The sequence below is a fragment of the Orycteropus afer genome, unplaced genomic scaffold (genome assembly GCF_000298275.1).
Source record: "Orycteropus afer afer isolate SDZICR_OR568_19922 unplaced genomic scaffold, OryAfe1.0 scaffold00015, whole genome shotgun sequence".
In the NCBI taxonomy this organism is placed as follows: Eukaryota; Metazoa; Chordata; class Mammalia; order Tubulidentata; family Orycteropodidae; genus Orycteropus; species Orycteropus afer.
In genome coordinates this window covers 21,318,976-21,334,656 of record NW_006921602.1, presented here as the reverse complement: position 1 = coordinate 21,334,656, position 15,681 = coordinate 21,318,976, and the positions used below count along the sequence as shown (strand labels likewise).

General features: G+C 41.2%; 1 protein-coding gene across 1 annotated transcript in view; it reads left to right on the top strand.

The window, feature by feature from the left end:
* LOC103212524 (myocardial zonula adherens protein) overlaps nt 1–15,681 on the top strand; it is a 117,146-nt gene that overhangs the window by 20,884 nt on the left and 80,581 nt on the right. The window contains exon 2 of the mRNA XM_007958494.2: nt 7,042–7,128. Within this exon, the coding sequence (XP_007956685.1) occupies nt 7,042–7,128 (87 nt within the window). The remainder of the gene's footprint in view (nt 1–7,041; nt 7,129–15,681) is intronic.

Below are 15,681 nucleotides of genomic sequence, written 5' to 3'. Positions count from 1 at the left end.
GTGCCTAAGGCATTTGACTGCTAACCAGAAGGCTGGAGGTTCAAACCCACCAGCCACTCCTTGGAAGGAAGATTGGGCAATCTACTTCCATAGAGGTACTGCCTTGGAAACCCAAGGAGAGGTTGCTATGAGTCACAGTTGACTTGATGGCAGTGAGTGTGTATATAATGGTTAATGATCATGAACAATTCCTTATGTGTCTGTTGGGCACCAATATAACATCTTTAGTGAAGTGTCTGTTCATGTCCCTTGCCCATTTTTGAATTGGGTTGCCTTTTTGGTGTTGAAGTTTTCTATAAATTTAGGAGGTAAGTCCTTTGTCAGTTATGTCATAGCCTAATATTTTTTCCCAATCTGTAGGTTCTCTTTTTACCCTTTGAGAAGTCTTTCAGTGGACATAAGAATTTAATTTTTAAAAGGTCCCAGTCATCTAGCTTTTTCTCCACTGCCTGTGCATTTTGGGTTATGCTTGATAGCCTATTTATGCTGAAAATTAGGGCACCTAGGTTTGCCTCTATTGTATCTTTGATGAAGTTAATAGTTTTGGGTTTTACATTTAAGTCTTTGATCCAACTTGAGTTTGTTTTTGTGTATGGGGTGAGGTATGGGTCTTGTTTCATTTTTCTGCAAGTGGATATTCAATTTTGCCAGCACCATTTGTTCAAGAGGCTATCTCTCCTCCATTTAATGGGTTTTGGTTCTTTGTCAAAGATCAGCTGTCCATAGATAGATGGCTCTATTTTTGGGTTTTCCATTCTGTTCCATTGGTCTACCTGTCTGTCATTGTACCAGTACCACGGTGGTTTAACTACTGTGGCTGTATAGTAGGTTTTGAGATCCGGGAATATGAAACCTCACGCTTTGGTTTTCTTCTTCAGTAGTGCTTTGTTTACCTGAGGTCTCTTTCCTTTCCATATGAAATTAATAATCGGTTTTCCCGTATCTTTAAAAAATGTTGATGGTACCTGGATTGGGATTGCATTTAATGTGTAGATTGCTTTGGGTAATACTGACATTTTCACAACATTCAGTCTTCGTCACCATGAACAAGGCAAGTTCTTCTATTTGTATAGATCCCTTGTAGTTTCTTGTAGTAGTGTTTTATAGTTTTCTTTATATAGCTACTTTTTGTCTTTGGTAAGATTTATTCCTAAATATTTTATCTGTTTTGTTTGTTGTTGTTGTTATGTGCCGTGGAGTCAGACTGACTCATAGTAATCCCTCCTTGGGTTTCTGAGGCAGTATCACTATGGAAGTAGATTGCCTAACCTTCCTTCCGAGGAGTGGCTGGTGGGTTTGAAATGCCAGCCTTCTGGTTAGCAGTCAAGTGCCTTAGGCACTATGCTACCAGAGCTCCTATCTTTTTGGTAGTATTGTAAATGCTATTGTATTCCTTTTCAGAAGCCTTTTTGTTGATGTAGAGGAATCCTTTTTGTAGTATGTTGACCTTGTATCCTGCCACTTTGCTGAACCTTTCTATTAATTCCAGTAATTTTTTTTGCTGAGTCTCTTGGGTTTTTTGTGTATAGGTTCATTTCATCTGCAAGTAGAGATAGCTTTACTTCCTCTTTGCCCATTTGGATGCCTTTTATTTCTCTTTCTTGCTATATTGCCCTGGCTAGGACTTTCAATATAATGTTAAACAGAAGTGGTGATAGAGGGCATCCTTGTCCAGTTCCCATTTGCAAGAGGAATGCTTTGAGTCTTTCACCATTAATAATGTTGGCTGTTGGCTTTGCATATATGCCCTTTAATATGTTCAGGATTTTCCCTTCTATGTCTATTTTGCTGAGAGTTCTAAACAAAAAGGAATGTTAGATTTTATTGAATGCCTTTTCTGCATCGATTGATATGATCATATGGTTCTATTCTTCTACTTTGTTTATGTGGTCGATTACATTGACTTTTTCTGATGTTGAACCATCCTTGCATACTTAGTATGAATCCCACTTGGTCATGATAGATTATTTTTTCGATGTGTTGTTGGATTCTGTTGGCCAGGATTTTGTTGAAGATTTTTGTGTCTATATTCATGAGGGATATTGGTCTGTAGTTTTTCTTTTTTTAGAGGTATCTTCCCCTTGTTTTGGTATCAGTGTTATGCTTGCTTCATAAAATGAGTTAGGGAGGATTCCATCCTTTTCTGTGTTTTGAAATACTTTGTGTAGTATAGGTGTCAACTCTTCCCTGAAAGTTTGATAAAATTCTCCAGTAAAGCCATCTGGGCAAGGACTTTTTTTGTGGGGGAAGTTTTTTTATGACCTGCTCAATTTCTTCTTTTGTTATGGGTCTGTTCAAGTATTCTATCTCTGACTGGATAGTTTAGGTAGGTCTTGTGTTTCTAGGAACTTGTCCATCTCTTCTAGATTCTCAAATCTGTTGGAGTACAGTTCTTCATAATATTCTGTTATTATCTTTTTTATTTCAGTTGGTTCTGTTGTGATGTTGCCCTTTTTGTTTCTTATTCATGTTATTTGTGTCTTCTGTTTCTTTTCATTTATTAAATTTGCCAGTGATTTTTAATTTTGTTAATCATTTTGAAGAACCAGCTTCCTGTTTTGTTGATTTTCTCTATTGTTTTTTTTGTTTGTTTGTTTTGTTTTCTGTTTCATTTACTTCTGCTCTGAGCTTTACTATTGCCTTACTTCTGGATACTGTAAGTTTCTTTTGTTGCTCTTTTTCTAGTTGTTGGGGTTGTTGGCTTAGAGTGTTGATTTTGTTTCTTTCATCTTTTTTGGATGTGTGCATTTGTTGCTATAAAGTGACCTCTGAGTACTGCTTTTGCTGTGTCCCACAGGTTTTGGTAAGTTGTATCTTCATTCTCTTTTGTTTCTAGGAATTTTTTTTTTCACCCTATATTTCTTCTGTTACCCAGTAGTTTTGAGCAGTGTATTATTCAGTTTCCACATATTTGATATTTCTTCCTTGGTCTTCCTATTATTGATTTCTAATTTTATAGCATTGTGATCTGAGAAGATGCTTTGTAGTATTTCAGTGTTTTTTTAATTTATTGAGGCTTGTTTTGTGTCCTAACATATGATCTACTCTAGAGAATGATCTGTGTGCACTGGAGAAGAATGTGAATTGTGCTTTTGTAGAGTGGAGTACTTTGTATGTGTCTATGAAGTTAAGTTGGTTGACTGTGTCGAGTTCTTCTATATCTTTGTTGAATTTTTTTCTAGTTGTTCTGTCTCTCCTTGAAAGTGGTGTGTTAAAATCTCCTGCTACTGTTATAGTGTTGTTGTTGTTTTCCCTTTTAATTCAGCTAATATTTGTTTTACTTAGTTTGGGGCACTTTCATTGGGTGCATAAATATTAATTATCGTGATGTCTTCTTGGTCATTTGATCCTTTTATCATCATACAATGTCTTTCTTCATCCCTTATACTGTTCTTCATCTTGAAGTCTATTTTATCAGAAATTAATATTGCCACCCCTGCTCTTTTTTGGTTGCCATTAGCTTGATATATTTTTTTCCACCCCTTAATTTTTAGTATGTTTTTATCTTTGTGTCTAAGTTGAGTCTCTTATAGGCTGTGTATCAATGGGTCTTCTTTTCTTATACAATCTGTCACTCTTTTTCTCTTGACTGGTGCGTGCATTTAGTCCATTCACATTGAGTGTAATTGGTGATAGGTATGAATTTATTGGTGTCATTCTATTGTGGTTTTTGTTTTGTTGTTGGTGACTTCCTTGTTGCAAATATTTTTCTGTGCTGACTCATTTTGTTATCAGGTGTTTCTTCTCTTTTCTTCATTATTGTTGGTTTTTGTGCTTATTAAGCCCAATATTTTTCCTTTTTCTGAGTTTGCTTAGGGGGATTGTTCATTTTCTTTGTGGTTACCCTGAAGGAAATTCTTATCTCCTTCAGTTTGGAACAGTCAGTTTTATAAAGACATTGTCCTGTCTTCCTCTCCATTTGGAAGTTTTGTAGTTAAAGCTTTTATTCCCTCTATTTACTTTGTTGGTGTCATCTGCAGATCGACTCCCTATTTTCACTGTGTACATTATTTTATGAGCTTATTTTGAGTATCTGTTTCTGGTTTGGTTTCTAGTGGTGATGTCAAGTGTCCTGATTTTAATTTGTTGTTCTCTATTATGGGTTTTCTATTAGAAGGACTCCCTTTAGCATTTCTTGTAGGGTTGGTCTGTTTTTCACAAATTCCCTTAACTTCTGTTTGTCTGAGAATGTCTTGATTTCACCCTCATATTTGAGGGACAATTTGGCTGGATATATTGTTTTTGGTTGGAAGTTATTTTCCTTCCATATTTTATATATGCCATCCCATTACCTTCTTGCCTGCATGGTTTCTGCTGAGAAGTCAAAACTTAGTCTTATTGGTTGTCCATTGTAGGTGACGTTTCGTTTTTCCTGAGCTGTTCCCAAGATTTGTTCTTTGTCTTTGGTTTTGGAGAGTTTGATTATGATATGTTTAGGTGACTTCTCTTGGGTTCTATCCTGCATGGCGTTCGTTTAGCTTCTTGGACAGATATCTTTTTGTCCTTCATGATTGAAAAAAAGAAAAAAACAAAAAACAAACTCGCTGCCATTGAGTTTATCCTGACTCATAGCTACCCCTCCTTGGGTTTCTGAGGCAGTATCTCTATGGAAGTAGATTGCCCAATCTTCCTTCTGAGGAGTAGCTAGTGGATTTGAACCACTGGCCTTCCGGTTAGTAGTCAAATGCCTTAGGCACTACACCACCAGAGCTCCCATGGGGGAAAATTTTCTGTTAGCAAGTCTTTCACAATTTTCTCAGTGGTTTTTTTTTTTTTTTTTTTCCCTCCTCTTGTTCTGGTATTCCCATGAAGTGTAACTTGTTTCTTTTCATGTTATCATATATAACTCTTAGGTTCTCTTCATTTTCTTAAATCTTTGTTCTGATTTTTCTTCATAAAGGTTGGCATCAAGGGATTTGTTTTTCAGTTGGGAAATGTGTTCTTCAGCCAGTTCTGGTCTATTCTTTTGTCCTTCCACTGTGTTGTCTAACTGTAATTTTAGTGTTTATCTTCTGGATTTCTAATTGCTGTTTTTGTATGAGTTCTAATTGTGTATTTATCTTGTTATTTTATTCTTGAATGGTTTTCCTGAATTCTTCCAAGGTACTATCTGTCTTCTCTTTGATTGTTTTTGTGGTTTCCTTGACCTCTTGGAGAGCCCCATATGTGTGTGTGTAGACTCTCACAAACCAAATTCACTCCATCAAGTCAGATATGTCTCATACTGACCCTTCCTTTGGTTTCCGAGTGGTATCATTATGGAAGTAGATTGTACAACCTTCCTTCCAAGGAGTGTCTGGTGGATTTGAACCACCAGAGCCTTCTGGTTAGTAGTCAGATGCCTTAGGCACTACGCCACCAAAGCTCACATATATATATGTATGTATGTATATATACCTTCTGAATTCCTTCTCAGATAGTTCTATTGCTTGTTCTTCTTCTGTGATAGATAATTCTGTAGCCTGCACCTTTTGTTTTCTATTATCTTGGCCTGTTTTTTTTTTTTTTTTTTGTTAGTTTTGAGGTTGTCTGTTGTTTCCTAGACATTTTGAAGTTTTTGTCTTTGATTGTTATTTATGTATTGATTTGTTTTCACCCTGATTTTATGTTTTACTGTGTCTGAAAGTGTGGAGCTGGTGTACTTTTTTGGTTATTAACTCAGTTGTATTGGGTTGCTCTCCAGCTGTCTTTATGTTGGTGGAATCACTGGTAGGGATGTGGGTGCAGGTCTCTGTTCGTCCTGAAGGGGATTTGGAATTGGGATGAGCAGATGTTGTCCACCATCTGTCATTGTGTCTGTGGTGCAGGTGTTATTGGTGATACTCAGCTACCAAGGTCCAAGGTTGCCGCCAAAAACTCCCAATGTGGGGTGTGGGTATTCTGAGTCCTCATTGCCTCTGTGGGTTCTGTGTTTTGTTTTTTTTCCCCCCACTCCTTCCCTCTGCCACCTTCTTTTGTATTTCTAATGAGTCTTCTGTTCTGTCTCTCTGTCCCTCCACTGGCTACGCAGGTTTGTTTATTTTTCCCAGTTGTTTAATCTGCTCTTTTTTCCCACCTTCACTAAATCTGATATTTAGCTTCTTCTCAGTTGTTCATAACTCCAGTATCATTTCTATCTGCATTACCTAGTTATTCAGGGATTACATTTCTCAAAGGAGCAAACACGTGGGTTATAGGTATGATGCCATGTTCTTCTACAACAGAAATTTATTGCCTCACAGTTCTGGAGGCAAGCAGTTCAAAACAGGGTGTCAGCAGAGTCATGCTCTCTCCAGAAGCCAAGGAGAAGATCATTCCTTGCTTCTGGTGGTCCTGGAAATCCTTGATTTTCCTTGGCTTGTAAATGCATTGCTCTAGTCTCCGCCTCTGTCTTCACATGACCACCTTCCCTGTGTGTCTTTTTGCGTGTCTTCTCTTTTTATAAGTACACCAATCATATTGGATTAGGGACCACTGTACTTGGGTATGACCTCATGTTAGCTAATAACATCTCTTTTTTTTTCTACCTTTCCTATGACATTAAAAAAAAAATTTTGTTGTTAAATTTTATTATTATTTATTTTTGTAGTGTTAGCTCCCAATAACATCTTTAAGGAGCCTGTTGCTAAGCAAGGTCATATTCACAGGGTTTAGAACTTCAACATACCATTTTAGGGGACACAAGTCAACCTTGAACAACCACTGCATATATTTTGGCCTGTAGTCCTCTAATGGTATTCTGGCATAAACATAAAATAAGAGGATCCTACATATACTATTATGGAACCTGAGCCATTAAAAAATGCTTGAAATATAGGAATGTACTCAATTGTTTCCTTGTTTTGAGCAGTAGGTGGTAAGTGCCTTTAATTGATTAGCAAGGGCTAAGATTATTCTCCTAAAGTGTGTGTTTGGTTTGATTATCTCCACTGTTAAGTGGGGAAAACACACTCTGAGATGGTTAGCTAACTTGCCCAAGGTCACCCAGCTCATAATCTAAACCCAGCTCTTCGGTCCCCAACACTGGTTTGTAAGCAGACCTGTCCTCTCTGTCTCTCCTAGGCCAATGTCTGCAGACTACGGCTGACCATACCCCCTGAGAGTCCAGTTTTTGAGCAAAGTGAAAAGAAGATTGAAAGAAAAGAGCAGGTAAGCAGTTTCTGAGGCCTAGCTCTGACAGTTTCTAATCTGTATTCTCTTTCAACCTCGCCCCCTTCAACTCCCAGGTGAGGCTATTCACAGACTCTGAATGTCAGCACCTCTGCTGATGAAAAGCCCTCTCTCAACCTGTGCACCTCATCCCACATCTTCCCAGAGTCAGATCACTCTTCCCAGTGGGTTTTGCCAGCCTCATGCCCTGGCTCTCCTTTCTTGGTGAACACTGTGTCTCTGTGCTGCTCTGAAGCATGTAGGGACACCAGCTTTAGTGGCAGGTGCTGTGGCAGGGAGCATGTTTTTCCAGAAACAGCCCAGTCTGGTTGAGTCAAAAGGCCCATTGTGAGCTGCCTATGGGGCTAGAGCCTTTCTCTGAGAGCCAGAAGCCCAGCTCCCACAGAAAAGAGGCTGCCTGGGAAGGAAGAGCATAAACAGGCAGCTGTGGTGTAGGGGAAAGGGCACTTGGCTAGAAGGAGAAAGATGTCAGCAAACATTTTTGTGCCAGATTCTATGCTAAATGTAGATAAATATACCCTTGTCCTTACCAGAGAGGAACTCACAATTTTAAGGTGAGACAGATATACAGGCAGGCATACCTTGGAGATATCAAGTGTTCAGTTCCAGACCACCACAATAAAGTGAATATTGCAGTAAAGCAAGTAACAAATTTTTTGGTTTCCCAATGCCTATAAAACTTATGTTTATACTATACTATAATCTATTAAGCGTGCAATAGTGTTATGAAAATGTTTGAAATACTGTGAGAATTACCAAAATGTGACACAGACACAAAGTGAGCATAAGCTGTTGGAAAAATGGTGCTGATAGACTGACTTGCTCCTGACAGGCAGGGTTGCCACAAACCTTCAATTTGTAAAAACAAAACAATGCAATATCTGCAAAGCACACTGAAGTGAAGTGCAATAAAACAAAGTATGTGTGTATAAATAAACAATGGTGATGTGATAGTTCCAGTGTTAGGATCTAGAAATGTAAGAAGGAATCTGAAAATACAGAGAGGAGAATAACTGACTTCATGGAAGGGGATACTGAAGGGGAGCCTTATAGGATGAATAGGAAGCCTCTTACCTCTAGGCCTATGGTCCTGGGCAAGCCTTTCCCTCATTCACAATTATGGGGCACCTGCTGTATTCCAAGCTATATTTTGGTCACTGGGAGTACAATAGAGAACAAAGCTGGGGGTGGGGTGGAAATTCTGCCATTCATAGAGTTCACATCCTAGTGGGAGGAAAAGAGTTTACATTCTAGTGGGAGGGTAATGAAAACAAACAAAGTAATTAAGTACATTTTATAGTGTTTCAGAAGATGGTGAGTAGAGACAAATAAAGCAAGAGGAGGAGCTAGGAATACCAGGTATAAGTAGTGCTTTTTATTATGCATATATTTTTAATAAATATAAAATAAAATGATATGGTATACATAGAAATTGGGAGCTCTGGTAGCATAGTGGTTAAGGCACTTGACTGCTAACCAGAAGGCTGGTGGTTCAAACCCACCAGCCACTCCTCGGAAGGAAGATGGGGCAATCTACTTCTGTAGTGATACTGCCTCGGAAACCCAAGGAGTGGTCGCTATGAGTCGTGTCCGACTCCATAGCACATAACAGCAACAACAACAACAACATACATAGAAATTATATAAGTGGAGACACAGTGACTGTTTTTAAATATAAGCACTGATTGGAGTTAACCAATAACGTGATAGACTATAAAAAATGAAGGTTCTCACTGCTTGGTAAATGGTCGATAATTCCCCTAATTTTAGGGAGCTCTGGTGATGCGGTGCCTAAGGCATTTGACTGCTAACCAGAAGGCTGGTGATTCAAACTCACCAGCCACTCCACTGAAGGAAGGTGAGGCAATCTACTTCCATAAAGGTTTACTGCCTTAGAAATCCAGTGGGGGTCATTATGAGTTAGAATCCACTCAATGGCAGTAGGTTTGTGTTTTTTTGGGGGGTTAATTTCACTGTAGATCTTTGTCTCTCCTTCTTTCCTCTTATATTCTCCCCCCACTTTCTACCTAGGACAAAGAGCTACCTGTGCTAATGCAAATGATGAATTGAATGATAGGGAAAGGAAGTAGGGAGGAAGAAAAGTGAAGTTACAGCTAGAGAAAGGGGAAGAGAATGTAAGGTTGCTTGTCTGTGTAAAAAGTGGAGGTGAGAAAGGAGCACGGGAAAATGGCATTTCAGCTTGTGGCAGGAAAAGTATAAGGTGAGCCTGGAATATCTTGCTGTGCTAAAAAACAAGGTAGCATTGAAAGATGAATGGAACTGTATCAAAAAGACCCAGAAGGCGGCTTGAGAGGGCTCTTACTAGCTGAAATTGGAAGATGAGTATTAAAAGGAGTAATGAGAGTAATGGGTTATGACATAATGAATAAAAAAATAATCCACAAGCATATAGTGAGAGAGAAAGAGAAAGAAAACACCAGCTAATAAATAGAGAAAATCTCTATTTTGCTGCCTCCAGTTAGCCTCATCAATGGATGCTAACACTAGTTGGTAAAAGGTCATTGTGGAAGAGGATATCCAAGTGGTTTAAAAGTGTCACCTAACAGGATACTTGCTGATTCTAAAGGAATAGGTGCCCTTTCACAATGGAGCAATGTGGCAGTCACAACTTCAACCAAGTGGTCTAGCTTAATATCACCACTGTTGGGACAACCTGATGGTATATGACTTCTGAAACAGTAAACATACTAGCTGTCGATGCCAAACTTGTTTAACTGAATATAATAATAAGGAAACAGAAAAATCCAAAATGTGGGACATTCTACAAAATTGGTCCAAACTCTTCAGTAATTTCAGTGCCATTAATAATAAAAAAAGTGATACGCATCTGTTGTAAAAGAAAGAGACTAAAGAGAGCTAACATGACATGTAGTGAGTGAACCTTGATTAAACCCTGGGTTAAAAAAAAAAAATCTGCAAAAGGTATATTGGGATAATCGTAGAAGTTTTAGATTATATTTTAGATTAGATCTCACTGAATCGTACTTGTGATAACAGTACTGTGGTAATGTACTATTTCAGTTTCTCTGTAGCTTTGACCACTCTCAAAAGAATAAGATTGAGTTAAATGCTCATAACAAAAAATTGAGGGGGGGAGTGGTCATGTTTGGCAGCTGGGACCCTGCTGATGACCAGAATCGCCTGGGGCCCTGTTGATGTGGGAGGATATCCCCTTCCACCCTCCCCTCTCCTTCCTGTCTATCCTTTTTAGAGCTGAGCGTTCCATCAGAGGAGTGGGCTCAGATTCATCCAGAGGCATATAGGCAGCTTAGAACACAGCGTTTCAGAAGGAACACTTTTCTCAAGCTGGAGAGAGTGACAGGGTGAGGGCCTTGATGGCTGTCCCTCCCTGTGCACGTGGTAGAGGAAGTGAGGAATTTGATCGGTCAGAGTTAGAGATGGAAGTCAGTCAGAGTCTGACCCCAGCTACATACCAGGGGAGATATTTGCAAAGGGTGTTTGGGTGCTGAAACTGAGAGGTAGATACCGTGGGCATTAGAGGGCATTTCATGCTAAAGAGGAGTCACCAGTTGCCGTTGTGTTGACTTGACTCATTCCAGTCTCGTGAGTGTCGGACGAGAACTGTGCTCCATGTGGTTTTCAATGGCAGATATTTTGGAAGTAGATTGCCAAGCCTTTCTTCTGAAGTGTCTCTGAGCGGACCTGAACCTCTTGCTTTTTGGTTAGGAGCTGAGTGTGTTAATAATTTGCACCACCCAGGGACTCCTTTTAAAGCAACAGGACACTTTTTTCTACTATACTGAGCCCTAATATATAAACCAGGCAAAAGTGGCTTTTCTCTGGTTGAAGCACTGGTTGGGGCCAGAGTCCTCCCGTTCTCCCCCACTCCTCTACCCTGCAGGTACCCGAGAACTCTAGGGTAGAAGTGATGCAGGTAGAGTAAGCACACTGAGTGAACCAGATGTGCAGTCTGAGTGCCTGTTTGGGTTGTGTCGGTGATTCAGTGCAGAAGAACTTGGGTAGAGAGGAGGGTGAGGCCTGGCTATTTCCCCAGGTCTGAAGTCCTTGGGTGGTGGCAGCACTTGAAAGTACTGGTTGTAGTAACTGTGAGGCTGTTCTAGGTGATTTCGTCACATGCCCTAGCCAGTTTTTGAGCATGAGTCATTGGCTAGCAGAGGTCATCCACCAGCGAGGAATGAGGCTCTGGAGGGGCATGTCTTCTGATGTGGCTACCCCTCCCTCGGACATTGTTGTTGTTGTTATGTGCCGTCGAGTCAGCCCTGACTCATAGCGACCCCTCCTTGGGTTTCCGAGGCAGTATCACTACGGAAGTAGGATTGCCCAACCTTCCTTCCGAGGAGTGGCTGGTGGGTTTGAACCGCCAGCCTTCTGGTGAGCAGGCAAGTGTCTTAGCCACTATGCTACCAGAGCTCCCTCTCGGACATTACAGCCCACAAAATTGCAAGATACCTAGAACTCTGGATGACCCTCCCTGGTCAAATGACTTTGGATCCTTTGGAGAGTAGTGTCCTGTGTACAGAGGATTGGAGCTGGCTCACGTGCAGAAGCAGGAAGATGTCAAGGGCCTGAATGGCTTCTGATGAAGGGAAACTTCTTGTAGGATTTTCAGGGTCCTGTTAGAGCTGCAGCAGACTGAGGGCAAAGCTGGGACTTCCTCTTTGGCATAGTTGTGGAAGATGCTTAGTGTATATTGAGGACCTCGGAAGCCAAGGGGCAGCCAACCGTGTACAAATGCCACTGTTAGTTGGGCCATTCTCTGCCCATGGCTTCCAGTCATTGAGGAGAAGAATTATTTACAATGGAGGGGTATGGCAGATGGTACATTTTGCCCAGTTCCACAAAGGTATGTTGGGAGACATCTAGAGGCAATTACAAAACCATCAGTGTCTTTTCATGGGTTGAGTCATGGGTTCATGGGATGTGTTTGGGGGCTTTCTACCCCTTCATCTGATGCCCTGGCTGCCTGTTTGTTTTAGTCCTTTTCCAGAAAATATCAACTGCCCCAAGTCAACTTTCTTCAGATGAGCTCCCAAATACCTAGTTTCTCTAATGTTCCATTTTCTCATCTGTAAAATAGGCAAAATCATGCCTGGTTACAAAGAATTAAATGGACTAATATATGGAAGAGGAGCTCTGGTGGTGCAGTACCTAAGGCATTTGGCTGCTAACCAGAAGGTTGACAGTTCAAACCCACCAGCCTCTCTGCAGAAGGAAGATGGGGCAATCTACTTCCATAAAGATTTACCACCTTGGAAACTCAGTGGGGTCTCTATGAGTCAGAATTGATTTGATGGCAGTGAGTTTCGTTTTTTTTTTTTGGTTTGGAGTATATGGAAAGCACCCACCACAGTGTCTGACCCGACCTATAATATTGATCAGTGAAGCAATAGATAATACCAAATCTCTTCTCTCTACATGCAAATCCAGGGGTCTTTTTTCTTTGGTTTTTTTCCCTTTTCTCTTCTGGGGTTATTCATCTTCCTGAAAGGCCTATCTACATCTCTCCTTTTTCTTGGGCTGTGGCTGTACATCTTTTCTCAATGTTGTTCTGTCCTTCTGCTCCATAAATCTGAGTATCTCTACACACATACTCCAAGCCTTTGCTTCGGCCCTTCTTTTTGCACAGCCCTTAGCTAGAAAAGGAGCTCTGGTGGTGTAGTGCCTAAGGCATTTGACTGCTAACCAGAAGGTTAGTGGTTCAAACCCACCAGCCATTCCTTGGAAGGAAGGTTGGGCAATCTACTTCCATAGTGATACAACCTTGGAAACCCAAGGAGGGGTTGCTGTGAGTCGAAATCAACTTGACAGCAGTGAGTTTGGTTTGGTTTTTGGTTACCTAGAGAACTCATCTGCAAAAATGACTTGGGAGCAGTGTCTGACCTCATCAAACTTCAAAAGGGAGGAAGAAATTTAAGATCAACATCAACAGCCCAAGGCTGATTCCCATGAGGCGGATGTCAGACATGCACCTCCACCCGCCAACCTTTTTACCAATTCGAAAACCAGCCATCCCTCCCATGGCACTGTCTACTTCTCTGCTGAGTTTGATAATTTGTTGCAGTGGCCACATAGACCTCACAGACATACTCATAATTATGGGGTTATTAGAGAAGTAACAGGTTACTATTCAGGATCAGAAATGACTCAGGATAAAGTTCCTTAATCAGGACAGCCTCTTCTCAGCCATTACGCAGGCCTGTTGGTCTGTTGACCCCCTAGCCCCTTGGCTACTGACCTGCTTGGGCAAGTGGTACAAAGCTCTTTTAGCTCTGTCTCTGTTTGAGGTACCCTACTCTGCTAGCAAGCCTCCAGTCCAAAGGCACTCAGCTTTCTCACTCCATGGGCTAGGAAACCCACTGCTGATGCTGCTGGGTCTGTTGCTCTTGTTTCCCTGACATTGTTTCTCACTGTCTCTCACCATCTCAGCAAAGTGTTAGAGCTCTCTCTCTGTCACCTGGGTTGTGGAGGTTAAGGACAGGGATTTCAGTTCCAAAGGGCATTTCCATTACTGGCTGTTCTTTCTTGATGGTAGTGAGATCTACCCCACCCCATCCCACCTCCATCCACCTCTGGGATGGCTCATTTTACGCCTAGCAGAATGGCAGAACTGACCAATCTCCATGTTAGGGTTCCATGCACTTTATTTACATTATCAGCAAGCTCTGGTGGCGTAGTGGATAAGGTACTTGGCTGCTAACCAGAAGGTCATCAGTTCAAATCCACCAGCCACTCCATGGAAGGAAGATGGGGCAATCTACTTCCATAAAGATTTACAGCCTCAGAAGCCCAGTGGGGCCATTATGAGTTGGAATCAACTCAGTGACAGTGAGTTTGGTTTGAGTTTGAGCAAGCTATCCAATCCCCGTGGTGGGCCACAAGCACCTGACATTTGTCCCACCAGTTATCTGCTGGGAGTCACAAAGACCATGGCAAGAAGGGCCATACCAAGCAATTCACTGCACTGCATCATCCTTGCACAGCTTGAAGCTGGCCTCTCTGAGGAGGAAGCTCACCCCACACATCAGCTCTGTTCTCCTGGCTCCTATCCTGGTGGTGGCCACACTAGTTTCATTGTTCTGTACATGGTATTATTTTTATGTTCTAGAATAACAATATTTTATTGGTATTGTATTTAAAATATAAATGTGGATCATTTGTGTGAACAGATAATACCCAGAAAGTTCTAGGCTACATTAAAATTTTGAATTGAGCGAAGGTCCGCTCATTTAGGAAACATTCTGAACATATCCCTATTCTGTTTAAAAGCCTCCCAAGGCATTTTATATTCCCATTTCCTAATTACCAGTAGGAGCAAGTGTCTTTTCTTATGTTTACTTGTCATATATATTTCCCTTAGAGCCAGTCTGGAGGATGTGTTTGGGGGGCTTCGTACCGTTAAGGCTGAAATCCTGGCTGCTTGTTCCTTTGAGTCCTGTTCTTCCAGAAGCGGCTGCCTCCAGTTCACGTTCTGTAGATGAGCTCCTAAACATCTAGTTTCTCTGATGTTCAGTTTTCTCATCTGTAAAACAAGCATAATCATGCCTGACTGTAAAGAGTTAAATGAACCTGATGGAGCCATCTTGGACATGGGGCATAGGACATTAGGATAACTGTTGGAGGGTGTATGAGGCTTAGAGGAGACCAGAGGGGAGGCCTGGGGGAGTCAAATTCCTGGGCTCATTCCCTCCCTTCCTTGGGAGTCTGTCTCCGCCCCCACCCCTATCCTTACCACATTCTTCTCTCCTTCACCTTCATTTCCTCCAGAGCCAAATGCCTTCTCTCTTAGGGCCTGACCCCTCCTTCTCTAGGATAATTTATCTTTATTAGAACCTTCTTCTCCAAACAACCTTCCTGAGAGATTCAGATTTGGACCTTGGCCCTCTCACAGATGAAACAGCAAAGGAGATCAGAGGGTAGAAATAATGCTATCCTTCCTTTAAAATAAATTAACCAAATTTTGTTATAACAAAATACATGCCAGAATAACACTATTTCAATTTTATTGCAATGTAACATCACTGGTTGGGTTGCAGTACTCAGACTCTGCTTGTCAGCAACTCTTGGGTGACCTCATTTAGTCTAGACTCAGCCCGTCTAAAACTAACTCAATGATACCTCCTTGTGTGTGTGTGTGTTTTTTTTTCCCCTTGTCCTATTGTTGCTCATCTGGTCTGCTGGACAGGTTCAGCTATTATCTTCCAAACACCTGACATCTACACCCTCATCAAAATCCTTATTAAGGCCTAGCTTATGTCTGAAGTCTCTTCCGGTCATCTCTCAGTTCACCCAAGTGTTCCCTGTGCTAAAGGCTCAGCTAAAGGCCTGCTTCCTCTGAGACCTTCCCTAACTGCCCTGTGCTTCGGGGATTATTCCCTCCCTTAAACCATAAGATATCCAACCTGTCACTCTCTCTTAGAGATGAGACTAACCCCAGTTATTACAGAACTATCTTCTTGAATCAAGCTCTCATTGCATAGTCCTGTTTGAGTTGAATATGTGTTGAGCCCTGCTGATTCTGAATCTGTGGGA